Raw genomic sequence first — 14373 nt, forward strand, 5'->3', positions numbered from 1 at the left:
ACCAGCAGGAGTCATTATAAGCAAGTCCAGAAACAAATCATCACATATTAGATCCCATCAAAAACCACAATTTTTTTTAAAAAAATGTAATAAACCTACTCCAGAAATTCAGTGATGTACTTGCGACTGCATTTTGACCAGGTCCATGGACTGGTGTGGTAGTTTAAGGTCGGAGCCATAACATGGTACTGGTGCTTCACTCCAGCTTCCTTACATTTAAAACTATCATCATGAGGCATATTGAACCTGAAAATGAAACAATGGAGATAAATGGAGATAAACAACAAGTTTGATTTACTGCATCAACTTGAATATGCAAAGGTGGGTCAGCATTAGTAATATTTATTGCAATAAAATACGGTAAATTGAATTAATAGTATTTGACAGTACAAAAATAGGATAATTAAAAAACAATTGTAATGCTGCATGGTTTCATTTTTCATTCTAATTTATAAAAGCCTTGTCACAGTTTCTTTGAAAGTCCTATTGAAATATCACCTCTGAAATGTTTGTCAGTCCTCTTTCAAAAGATGACCAATTTACTGTGGTTTTCCAGAATTTGAGGTTTTGTTCTCAGGTTTCCAGCATTGGCAGTTTTTTCTTATCATCTCCACAAATCAGATGATCTCTTTTTTCTGATCATTTTTTTGTCAGGTTAAAGATAATCTCTTTCGGATGGGTTTTTCGACCTGGTGGCTTGGCGCAGGTACAGGTGACACAAGTGGCTTGGCGCGCAGGTGACCTGGTGCAGCATCTCCTTCATTTTGCTTACAAACAGTAGAGGAAGCAATGATTTGATCAATGAATTCATTTCATGAAGTTGGAGTGCGCCTGTGTAATTCAAGTTACAGGCTGATCGAGTGAGAGAATAAAAATAAATGGCTTATTGAAGGGGCAATCATCTTTTAATAACGGAGAAGTTGGTGCCAATTATTAACATTGGGAAAAGATGATTCCAGCTTCCAGCTTCTGCTGACAGGCCACCAGCCATCACAGTCTCCTGAAATAAAATGCTTGGTCTTCTGGGCACTGTATTTCCCCAAACCATATTTGGAGTCAGATCTTCCGTGGCTTCAAATGCAGGAGATACAACTTGATCATAAAAAAAAATGGTGTTGCTAGGAAACTTTTTTTGTGACAATGGTGGTGCCAGGAAACTTGTTTTGTGATGTCCACAACCCTAAGATTGGTAGCAGAATCATGAAAAAGATTGGGAATTAAGTTGTTTGACATTCAGGCATGCCTCCCGGCCTCCGCTGCCATGATTTTGGCAGCAAGTACCACAAAAATGAATTTCCAATGGCTTTGCCCGGATTGGATCAAGGACTGACATCATCTCAATAGTTATGGAAATGTCAAGAAGTTGGATAACCTAAAGCTAGCTATCCAATGAGACAAAAAGACTTCTCTTTATCAGTCAACCTTGTTGAACTTCCTTCGTTTCTGGCAATCACACCAACAAAGGAGGAGTGAGTGATGCAAGTGGCATTTTCTTTCGTTCTTTCTTTGTGTTTGTTGTTTCTTTACCACTATTATTGGGCTAACAAATGATTCCATTGTTCCCATTGTTGGAAAGCTCTCGTCAGAAAAGCCTGAAGGCTCGCTCACATTACGTACATGGTTTGTTGCATTTACACAACATGGCTTTCCCATTCTGCTGCCAACTGGGTTGTCATGTCAAATACAGAGTGCAAAAATAACAAACTATTTGCAAAGTAACCTTTCCGTATTGCGGTGGCGTTTGAACCTCATATGAAAAGAAAGTTCACATCTGTCAGTTTATCCAAAGGATACCATTCAAAAAAAATTCTTCAAAGCTCCATTTCCCCCGCAAATCAACATTTAATGGCATGTACATACTAAATGCAATAATACTAAAATAACATGATTCTGTATTATAATTACTTTTATTAATTTGTGGCGGAGATTATTGTATTGGATTTGCTAAACTAACTGCTCTTGGGAAAGGAACAACAAACTTTCAACTTTTTGCAAAATTGACTCAAATGAACAGGTAATGCTTTAAGATGTTATTATTGAACAAAATGAAACTTTAAATGAAATACCCCATATTGTGTAAGGATTACAATATCGTGAGTCCTGTGCAATTGAATTCCCGACCTGTTAACTGTTTTGCTGTTTTTAAGTCTTTGAAGATTGAAACACCATTTGCTCATTCAAAAATTAGCTTTTGCTTCAAGGAATATTCACAAAAATATTTAATAATAAATAAGAGAAAATATATAGCACCAGACAAAATGTTGGAATTCATACAATTTCTCCATGCTAAATACAAACTCATGGTTGTGTTACAATATCATTATTGGAGAAATACAGCTGTGTTCCAGCTGTAAAACAGAGCCATATATACCACAGTCCTTAGTTTGTTCCTTGGCCTGTGACAAGTTAGCTCATCTTAGCCAGGGTATTGGTTGGGATGTTAGAATTGACCTCAGTGTCCCCAGGGGAGAGATGGGGAACCACTCTAGGGTTCCCAATGCTGTCGCCATGCAGTGACCTCTACAAGGTGAGTGGGTGTGAATGTCAAGTAAGGATAGGATAAGACTTGGTCATGATGCCTCCTATTCCCAAGGGCACTCACTGTCCAGGCTCACTCATGTAGAATGGCTAGTTGAGATAATGCAAATAGAAAGCTGAGCCACTCACTGATTTCAGGATTGGAGGAACAAAGAGAAAAGTAAATCAGTATTGGATTTTTTGGGAAGGGGGCTTCGGAGCAAGTGACAATATACCTTCTAAACAAAGGATTTAAAGTGCCACAGAAGCAACAAAAATAAAACTGAAACTATTCTTATAGAGATAAAAATTGATCATATATATAGCTACTGTAAGAAATGAGCCCCAAAGTAGAGCTATTGTAATATAAAATCAGGTTCAAAACCATGAGTGCACACTTTCCAACACATTCCAGGTTGTGACATTTCCTTTATCAACAAGCACTCATCACCAACACCTAATAAGATGACAAAATAGTGTGCTTTATGCATACATAAAATGCAGATGAATCTTGGCAGAAAAAAACTTTACTCTGAAAAAAAGGAACCAACTTTCCTTGTTTGCAGGAAAATAAGATGGGTATCTGGTGAGTTTTTCAAACTTTTTAAGACATGGAATAAAAATCATTCAGAGATAAAGTTTATTTTTTTATAAGCAACTGCACATGTTGAACGAATATTTCCTTGCAGCAAGAAGAAACCACAGCTGTGATTAAATTACAAAAAAACTTGTATCCCACAAACACGCTGTGGTCTAGTCTTGTTTTAAACTCCCATTTTTAATAGTATTATTTTAAGTTACACCAGACTCCATCTATCATCTCTGCAATACAATTTTCATTGTGGAATTCCAGGGGCAGTAATGGAAAGAAAAAGAAGTTTACTTAGTTGCCTTTTGATTTTCTGGAATAATGTTACAATCGTACATGAATTCAACTACAAAACACATTGTCATTGCACTTTACAGTAAATTCTTTGCGACATACTCCTGACGTGAAAGGCGAGATATAAGGGTTTTTATATTACATAATTACTATATTGTTTCAATTGACTAACTGAGCAATAATGCTGGGATTGAGATCTAAAAGTCTTCAATAAAGATAAAAATACACTGGACATGTATGTTTGTGGAACAGTTCTAGGTCTATAGGTGCTATATAGATCATGACCCGCTTTGTGGAAAGGTCTGCAAATGAATCAAGACCAAATGCCAAAAAGTTGAGCTTTTTAGCACAAATTCTATTGTAAAATATATGAATGCAATTTCTACCTCTCACTCACACAGGTATACGCAAAATCTGCAAGAATAGTGCACGCAAGTAAACTGAAAATTGGATTTCCCTTCCAAAAATAAATGTTTAACTCTAAATTTAATATGTACTAAAAAATAGAACCACAGGAATGCCTTGGAACCAGAATGCATTGCATGAAGGGAAGCGTTCTCTGCCCCCTGGTGGTGACAATGTGCAACATTGCAAGCAGCAGTTCATAAAAATATACTTACATTCTTCAGAGCAGTTTGAAAAAAATTGAGTCAATCGTTTAAAAAATTCAAAATAGGGCAGAGATGACTTTGCTTTTTAAAAAAAAGGGCACATTAAAATCTTTGGCCTCTTCCTGAAATGTGATTGAAATCAAAAAACGTACATTTTGCAGCTCCCAATTTCTCATGCTAAGGTAAAAATCACCCACTCACCAATTGAAATGTAATGCATTTATGGCAATTCCGTGGATTTTTTAGGCAAACATTTTTTCCTTACAATTGAAATGTTAATACGTTGTGTGGGTTGTGTATACCACCATTGTGTAGAACAAGAAGTGATAATGCAACACAATTTCAATATATCAAATCTTAGAGGACCAGAGAATTGTATACCACAAACACTCGCATACAATGTACACTTTCACAAAGGGCATTCTTCAAGAGCAGAGAAGGATATACCCGGAAAGAATCAGAGCAAAGTAGAGACATTTCACTGAATAAGCTGCTCACTGAAAAGGCTCAAGGAAACAGAAAACTCAAACTAGTAGTTTTGCCAATGTTGAAGAAGAACAGTTGAATTAGTGTAGAAGGTTCCTAAACTTTAAAAATGAAAGTCCTATTTAAAATATAAGGCAGGGCAATAAATAATGGATTGGGGACGACGTTTAAATGCTCATGATTTTTCATTTGTTGAATTCCAACATGAACCATGCCACACTGAGACGTGGAATGGAAGGGAGGTGTTCTCCCACAAAAAGGAAAAGGAATAATAAATCAGAAGACAAATTGCATGAGATTGCTCTTGCCAGAAGAGAATTACACAAAATCAGCAAAAGTCTGGGACCAAGTCATGTGCCGAAGCCTTGTAGATGAGTGCATAACAACTACATAAATAGGGGATAAGAGGGTTACATTTGAATTTCACTACCTTTACAAAGACAAAGTTATTTGGCATGATGCACATGGATAACTCTTCTATTGAAACCAAACTGGCAATTTGTAATCACCCAGTAATTCTCTTGCAATAATTAGTAAACTTCTTGGTTATGCTAGGTTGTACACTTTGATGTATTTAAACATTTTGAAGGTTTAATAAATGGGACAAAGCCTGAAAGAATAAAGTTTAAAGTACTGAATTCTTTATGCTAAGTTCTTTAATCGAAGGCAAATTTTCTGGTTTAACCAGTTTTCAAAGCCATAATTACATCACATTACATCTGAAGAAAAAAATAACAGACAAACTCAACAAGTTAAACATCAAAGATCAGTCAGTTCCAGACATATAATTTAGCAGGTGCGTGTGTAAGAGCAAAGGAGCAAAATGTACACAGGGCTCCGCAATGACAAGCTGAGTAATGTTGTTAGTCAAATCATAATATCACATCATACACCCAAATTGGTCAGATTATGTTTTAGTTGCAAACTCCACTGTGTCATCAGTGAGCATTACCTTCTGCTGAGATAGTGTATCATGGCCAGTAAAATACTTACACATGCCCAAGTTCATGTGCTATAGTGAAAGCAGCACTTAGACCGTTCTCTTCACTAATGGAGCAACTGCGATATGGATCGCACATTGTACCAAGCTCTGCTAATCCTGAAAAAAAAAGGGAGCATATAGTTTACACTCAGTGACAGCCAACTAAAGATTAAATACAAAAATATCCCACGTAGAGACGGGCAAAAAACCTTGTCCTTTAATGTGCAGATGTTGGCTGCTTTTGGACACCTTCTGTCATGCCCGAGTCCCCAGAAAGAAATTCACTTAAAATGGTTGAAAGAGTGGAACTAGAATGGCAGCACAAGTGTGCGACAAAGAAATGTAAAGCAGAAAAGGGACTTTCCTTTAGAAAAAATAATGTCCCACAACTTGCTTCATCTTTCTCTTCACACATTAGCAGTTCTCTCCAATACTATTCTTAAACATAATAATAATATTCCTTGCATTTGATATAGCGCCTTATCACGTCGTCAAGATTTCTCAAATCACTTTTTGAAAAAAAACATTTGAGAGAAGGCCTATAAGAACAGTTTGCAGTCGGATGCACCTGGCTCCAACTTTCAATCATTCCATAGCACAGGATGTCTGACATACTGAGCAATATCCCAAGGTTGAAATATGTTCCTTCATTGGTTCCGAAATGCATAAATTAACACAGTGAAAATTATAGGCTCATTTACCCCACTTTCTGGGCAACGGAAAATTGACTGGCCCAGCTTCAAACAAACATACAGTGACAAGCCTAAACTGGATCTGCTGCTCATGCCATTGAGAATTCAAAATCTTTGCCACTTGTCACATAAAAATATACGCAAGACTGTAAAAGAATATATATGTCTCAGATAACGTAGTAAAGCAAGGATTCCTTGCTGTAAAAAGTATAATGGCATAATTTTCTTCCTTTTTCCTGAAGATGGGGGAGCATTTTGAAGCGAGGAGTCTCTATAGACATTCCTACTCATTTAAGAATATACGTCCCGAGCTTTGTTAATTTTGCAGTTTTTATCAGTTCTACATAAGTAGTACACTTCTGTACAACAGGCTGCAAAGGCATGCAGCTTTCTACTGAAGCTGGACATACGCATTAGTCTTACGTCTTGAACATTAAATTGCAACATCTACTAAACACCCAAAGTTTTAAGCAAAATGCGGTTTGTCCTATATTCAGAAGAAAAGAACAAACAAGGTCAAATAATTCACATGTAAAACAGTCAAGGTGATTATTCCTAGGAATTACTTTGTTCCAATTTTATAAACATGATTTTTGTACAGTGAACCTACCCTGCATAGTAGTTGGTCCGTTTCACTTACCGAGTGTATCACACTTGTTTCTAGCTCTACAAATGTCTTCCCTAAAATCAAACAAATTAAACTAGATAAGAATTTTAAGAAAAAATGAAATTCTAATCAGTAACACAAACTTTCAGTGCCTGTATGTTTATCTAATCTTCAGCAGTCAGGTGGAGTATAACTGTTACATTTCTAGTTAGCCCTTGGTTCGGTGAAGGGGAAGAGTGGTGAAATACTTCAAAGCCCTGGTGTTCCATTGAGAGCGAATTAGCTACACATTCAAATAAGGAGCATTTTACAAGACCAATCCCCCCACCATCAACCGCAGTTACTGCTGTGTTCAAAGTGAACTGTCTGTGGATCCTGTGAAAAATGCAGAATTTATCAGAGTGGAGCCCTGGTGCTGAAATCACCAATGAGGAGGTGGTCCAGAGGCACAGTTATTCTCACTACTGCATCAACACAGCGAATGCAAATTGGTACTGATTCCATTCATAACTAGTTTACCAAAGAGTCCTGGAGAACCTTTAGCCATTGTAACAAGCTTGACTTTCTGTTCCATATCACTTTATAGCCATAAGTTATATTGATTTACTTCTATGGGTACAAATAGGCCTAAGAAGTTATATTACAGGAATTTAAGGACAGAAGGACGTAATTCGACCCCTTGTACCTAAATTGTAGTTGCTCCCCACGAGAAACTGTCTGCTCTAATCCCATTTCCTGCCGTTTCATCATTCTCTTTTATATCTTTATACAGTACGTTTGTCTAATTCTTTTAAATGTTGCAGTCGAATAGCTACATGCAGTAATGTGCTCCACACCCTAATAACTCTTTGTGCCAGAGAAAAAAATCACCCAACCTCCCCCTTTATGCCTTGATGATCTTGAACTTGTTCCCCTTGTTGTTAATTCAGCAAGCATTGGAAATCTTTTATTTCCCCTGTCAAGCCCTTTCATAATTTCAAAGACTATTATTTGATCCCCCCTCTTAACTTTCTCTGCTCCAGTAAATGCAACCCTAGTTGTTAAGCCTTTGTTTATAACCATATCCTCTTATCCTTGTCTTATCCAAGTGAATCTATACTGCACCCGCTCCATGTCTTTGATATCCTTTTTATAATAGAACATCCAAAAAAGTACATAATACTTCAGCTGTAGCCTAATCGGTGTCCTGTTGAAATTCATCACCTCACTTTGGTATTCAATGCTCCTATTAATACAAAAATAAGAAATAGGAGTAGGACTAGGCCATTCAGCCCCTCGAGCCTGCCCCGCCATTTAATAAGATCATGGCTGATCTTCTAACCTAATTCCATTTACCCGTCCTATCCCCATATCCCTTAATCCGTTTAGTTTTTAAAAATGAATATTAAGGCTTTTAAAATCCTAATATTCCTTTTATATTTCTCTTTATATTTTTCGACCTGTAATCACACTTTCAAAGATCTGTAAATCTGTACACCAGATTCCCCAGTCCCTCCACTTCTCAGAGAATTTTACTTTATAAGGATATATTTGCATTTCAGGTTCCTTTTTCTAAAATACTCTTTACACATTCACTTGAACTTCATTTGTCACATATCTGTCCAACTTCTATCCTGCCTGTGCTCTCCTGTATTCTGCAGTATTCTTCTTCACACTTTTCCATGCTCCTGACTTCATTTAAGATCAGATTATTCATCAACTTCTATTGAAATCTATTAGATTCCAATTGCAACATTCATCAAAGATTTAAACTTCATGTTCATATTATTATTATTATTTGTTTTTTCTCAATTAATTGCAAGAGTCAAGGCGGGGTAAGACATGTATCGTTCCATGGCTCTGCAGGTAGTCGTGGTAAGCTTACATCCTACATCAGCCAGTCAAAATAAGGCTTTATTTTACTTTATTTTATCCCCTTTTCTCGTCAGTACTACTTCAGTATTGAAAACTGGGACTGAATGCACAGTATTTACTCAGTGTTTACCTAGTTATGAGAACTGCTGTGTCATGATGCAATGCGTGAGCATCATCCAAGACGTTCTGGGTTTGCTGCCACACGCAGAAGTTGTGGAGAGTTGTAGCTGCATTAAATGTGATGCTTGGTCCTTCCTGAAAGGGTGCAGAATGCAAGACATAGATGAAGCAAAGTACACCACGCCCTGCAAGGTACTAGGCAAAGCCAAAAACAAAACTATCCAGAGATATTCTACTTCTGAGCATGATCCCAATCAATTGAAACAAAGACACATGTAATGTGAGTTTCAAATCTCAGTTGGTTGAAGGAGAACTTTGGAACTGAACCAAATCTATACTGTGATCCACTCCTTAACTGGAGGAGATAATTACATAGGTTAAATGTTTCAACTTCAGTGTACAGTCTGATCAACATACACAGCATATTCATGCTCAGTGATGAGTCACAACATTTGATTTTCTAATCACTGTCAGCTATGCTTGTACAGGCTCTTTACATCCAATTGCAACCAGGTTTCCTGGACCGACTCGAATTTTCAATTCACTCTTTGAGCTGTAGTGTTGTTCTGTGATGTTCTATCCACATAGTACAGTGATATTTAACAAAACTTTTGTTTCAGTTAGTACTTCTGCTGCAATGACTAATTACTTTTAAGCATTTTCCTCTCTCCGTGCCCAAATTAATCTCTGAGCACTTCTTTGAGAGTATTAACACCACAGACCAGGAGAGGGGATGATCCAGGTGTTTGAAATGTTTCTATAATACTTATAACCAAGAGTTTTTCTTCACCTCCAGGTTTCAGGTTGCCACTGACAGAGTCAAAAGCCAACTTTTTGTCACTCTGCTTCAATGAAAACTAAAGCACAGAATACAATACAAAATTACATTTGTATAGTGTCTTTCACATCGGGAGAACATCCCAAGAGGCTGGACAGTCAGGGATTTGAATGCATTTTAATTCAATAAATTCTGTGATAGTTTGGGGATTTTGATTAAGATTTCTGTAATTGTAAAATAGCATCTCAACACGGGAGTTTATAACTGCTAGAAGTGCAGAGCAGTCATACCAAAACAGTGTCTGGTACAACATGGAATGTACTGTTCACACTGCTCTCTACTATTGTGAAACCACGCAAAAATGCATCCCAAAACATCCTTCATTGAAATACTTTTTTTTGGCACAGCTCCCAAAGACTGCCTCACTGAGGTCACATTTTCAAGCATTGCATTTCCAAATTTTACAATGTTGATGGCAAATATTAACGTTTTGATTAAATAAATGATACTACAAAATAAAAGCAATAATGTTAAGCAAAGACAAATATTTGCTTTCGCACAATGTCTGCAATATGGAGTATGAAAAATCAAAGGAACAGTGCGATGACTTCCTCAGAACATTGCTATGTTCTTGGACTAAAATATGGATCTCACACAGTCAGACAAGAGTGACAATTTCAATTTTTATTTCCCTCTCTGTACATTAACAGTTCTAAGAACATAACAAGACTTAGAACTTAACAAAACTACAACTTAGAACTTAAGTTAAGTTCTACGTTTTGGGAATAGTTTCTATTTGGTATGAGTTCACAGAACAAAACTGGAATTTAACAGAATATAGCACCAATTTAGGAATCTCAACTGAACTCAAATGTTCCAATATAAAGTGCTATCTTGGTTTTATTTGTGAAGGGTTATATTTGGGAGATGCTAGACAAGAGGTACACAATCTGGAATTGATGCTTGGTTGAGAGGATGGAATCCACAATGGAGGCTTTAAGAAAGGTGTATCTTAATTTTCTCATTTGATTTTTCAGTTGTTCAGGTACCACTATATAAGGAATTATTTAATCCAGATAAGAGACTGAGGAGGCACTGGAACTAATTGGATTTACCTGTTCATTGTGGATCACAACTAACTTTACAACAACGATGTTGATCAGATTTCCCACACTGGGATCTCGATAGATTGCAGCCACCTAAAATAAACACATATAAAGTAAGAAACATTGCAAGTAAGAGAAGCATTTTAATTCAAAGGTTTCTGGGCATGATAATTCATTTTCAAAGGGCAAGGATATAATACTGAGTTTCTAAACGATCAAAGGAATTGTGTACGACTTGTGAATAGTCCATAACAGCACTTGTCTGGTCCCAAAGGAAATAGAAATATAATATATTAGGGGAAAAAAAATCACACATCATCTCTAATATCATTCAACTAATTTCTGTGCCAAACAGTTATCTAAATTGCTTCATCCCTAGCACTGATCTGGTTAATATTGGTGATTCTTGTACACTTGCTAGAATCTTTGTGAGTACAGCTCACCATTGTAGTGACCAACTCCTTCCGTTCATGACATTTCTGACCCTGGAGCTGAAATAGTGACTTCTAGAAATTTGACTTCTCAGCTCAGATACAACAGTTGTGAGATATAGACCTTGGAAACAACACAAATGTGGCAGCTGGAAATAAATTGATTCTGTAGTTACTGAAACACAACTGCATAGTTTAAGTGCTTGAAAAATAATCCAGTATTCAATGAGTTAAAATAAGTGTCATTCTAATGCGCTGCTAAACAATTTCCGTAAATCATTGATTCTGCCAAGTGGAATAATGAGGCTGGGCCACTGAAAACTGCAGCAGTATATATTAGACAAGAAGTAAATTAAGTGTATTTACTTAAAATAGGATTGGGAAGTACCTACAATGAGCAAGAAGATTGTCCTTTCACCTTCGGGACCTGGGTTCAAATTCTGCTCAGACAGATTAGATACAAGTCTTCTCGCCAACAGTTGTTAAGGGATCATGGTGAAACAAATTTAGACAGTCTGAATCTATTTCCCACTGGACAGCTCACAGAACACAATATATCAGAGCTTGGTACTTAGGCAATCTTATTCAGAGAGACCAGACAGATGACACAGTGTGGCTCATAAAATAGTCACAGTGTAACTCAAGTTCTGTAATTCTGAAAAAAAAGTCATTCATCCAAAATAGTTCAATAACAACTTGCATTTATATAGGATCTCTCACGCAGGGTAAAGTCCAGGGGCGCTCGACAGTGGCGGAGCACAACTCCATATTCTACTATTAAAATCATATTTCAGTTTTCAGTTACACAATTTACAAGCCACAAACAAAATGCTGAAGCGTGAACTTATTGTAAATGTTTAACCCTAATTTACTGCATCTCCTTGCGCAGCGGAACAGGAGTATTTATGCCTTAAGATTTACACAATAACTGGAAGTATTCTGTGAATCATTTCTCATTTGTTCTCGAACAGGTTGTGTAACCACTCATCCTAGATGGAAAGAATTCTATAAGCTTTGCTTGCTTGAGGTAAGCTATAGTCAAGGAGAATGAAATTCTGCAGTAAAGTCAGTAAAGTTTTTGACTTTGCCAGCATTTGTGTGTAAAGTGGCAATACTCCACAATAAACTCAGTTCACCAAGGTCAGTAATTTTGCCAACCAAAAGAAATATGTGCCTTAGGTATGCAAATTTCTACTTCAGAGATGACCACAAGTATATGAACACCTCAGTTTGAAAGGGGAAGGGTTTGGTCTATTGAACCATTGGCAAAGGCATCTCCTTTTTGACCCTTTACTTCCCCAAGAAGACTTGTCAGTTTCCTCAATGTGATAGGTATAGACCCATATGTTCCCTTACATTAAACCTCAATTCAAACTTGCCTTTCATTTTCAACAGAACCCATCTGTCCATTAGCCTATTACAAGGCTATAAACTCAATGGATACAAATCTTTGCTTAATGAAAGCACAGCTGCCTATGCTGAGGATATCCTGGTTTCAAATAACTTACGGGTCAGCAGGTAACCACTGAATCCACTTCCTGCACATTGCGGATACGTACATTTTCCGCAGGAAGGGTTACTGACTATGCACAAGAAGCACCACTAACGCACTTACTGTGCAAAGTACGCATAAATTAGGTGACATCAGCAGTGTTTCTTGCACAAAGGGCAGTACAAAAGGAGTGTCACTTGTGATGCTTCTTATGTATTATAAAGTACGTCCTAAATGGATGTACCTTATAATAAGGACATACACCTACACTATTAGAAGATACATAATATACCAAGACACATTTTAATAGGATTGCATTGCATATTAAATTTTAAATGGGGTTCAGAAAGAACAATATTTTCGGATTCTCCGTGGATGCAGAACAAGACGATGCAGTTTCAGGACAATTTCAGCTAAGACACCAGGTTGTATTTCTTTACACAGAGAATAATTAATGACTGGAACCGCTTCCCACGAAGGATAATTTACACAGAACTAGACTTGATTAAGATACAGTTTCATGCTGTAATGGGAGGAAAGTAGGTTGTGTGGTCTGGAAGAATGTGTTCAAATGGGTCAACGGCTCTACAACAGCTAAGACTCTCTTATGGTCTGGCTTCTGAAATTGTTGGTCAGGGGGGTTTTCTACATTGTTTGGAAAATACTGAAAATAAAAGTATATTTACTGATTTCTAACATTCTTGAAATTCTACTGTTAAGCAATAAGAAAGCTACAGAAAAACAGCAGTTTCCTCAGTATGTAGACTGATTAAAAGGGCAGGCAGAAGCAGTCAATTGTCTTGAAAGAAACAGTCTGTGTATCAAAAAGTGCAAAGGAGATTGAGTACCTCTTGGCTTAAAGTGTTGCCATGCACCTGCCACTACACCAGCAAAAATGTCAGTAATTCAACAAAAGCGTTTTCCAATTAGAACTGGCTTTTGAAAGAATCGGGTATGATTTATACTGATAAGAGGTGAATAACATGCTGAATGCAGAGTTCATGACAAACTAATTAAAAACAACGCATTATAAGAATTCTTTTGAAGGGTGCGTTTGTGGGAGGGGAGGGGGAAAGAGAACAGATCCATTTAATCTCTGACAAATGAATTGTGTTGTATTATTCAATCAGCAGGCACTTACACAGTTCCTTTGACGTAAGATGAATGTCTTGAAGCTCTTCAATAAAATATCAGGGGATATATTGCTGTGATGGATGTGACCAATATTTCCTAAAAGTTATTACTGTACTCACTGAGATAAATAAAAATAAATTCTTTCATTAGATCACAATGTCCAAAACACATTTCAATTGCTTCTTTTTCACTGACAAACTTCATAACAATTAGCAAACCTTTCAGTTCTTTACTTGAAGACTTTTGAAAATAATACTGATTATAATAGTACTCCAAACCATACAGCATTCAAACAATGCTTTGCTGAGGTCAAGTGTTAAAAGCACACTCTACCAAGGGTCATAAAACCTATGAAAAAGCATAATGTTCCCCTCTCAAAGTACAACAAAGAGAATCGTTATTTTCACTGCTAGCTTGATTGTTGAAATTGACTACATTTGTAAATGGTTTATAGTGCTGGAAGCAACACCACGTTACTCCCAACCATTACTGGGAGCAATTTGGAGCAGGAAGCTGGATTTATCGTTAGTTTCCCGCTCTTGCCTGAGACTAAGGATAGTTCTGCATACTTTCAAACAAAATGTATGCCTGAAGGTCCATGAACTCATTTTAGTTTTTTATCTTAATGAATTTTCTTTTGTTGTTTTGATACATGCAAAGAAAACATCACTACTCTTAAG

At 36.8% G+C, this 14373-nt stretch overlaps 1 protein-coding gene across 1 annotated transcript in view; it reads right to left on the minus strand.

Moving 5' to 3' along the window:
• LOC103179428 (A disintegrin and metalloproteinase with thrombospondin motifs 20) overlaps positions 1 to 14373 on the minus strand; it is a 185357-nt gene that overhangs the window by 121591 nt on the left and 49393 nt on the right. Inside the window, exons 5-9 of the mRNA XM_042334947.1 lie at positions 10646 to 10729; positions 8763 to 8887; positions 6812 to 6852; positions 5491 to 5596; positions 100 to 246 (exon numbers count right to left, since the gene is read on the minus strand). Of these exons, the coding sequence (XP_042190881.1) occupies positions 100 to 246; positions 5491 to 5596; positions 6812 to 6852; positions 8763 to 8887; positions 10646 to 10729 (503 nt within the window). The remainder of the gene's footprint in view (positions 1 to 99; positions 247 to 5490; positions 5597 to 6811; positions 6853 to 8762; positions 8888 to 10645; positions 10730 to 14373) is intronic.

This window comes from Callorhinchus milii, unplaced genomic scaffold, assembly GCF_018977255.1.
Source record: "Callorhinchus milii isolate IMCB2004 unplaced genomic scaffold, IMCB_Cmil_1.0 Scaffold5, whole genome shotgun sequence".
NCBI lineage: Eukaryota > Metazoa > Chordata > Chondrichthyes > Chimaeriformes > Callorhinchidae > Callorhinchus > Callorhinchus milii.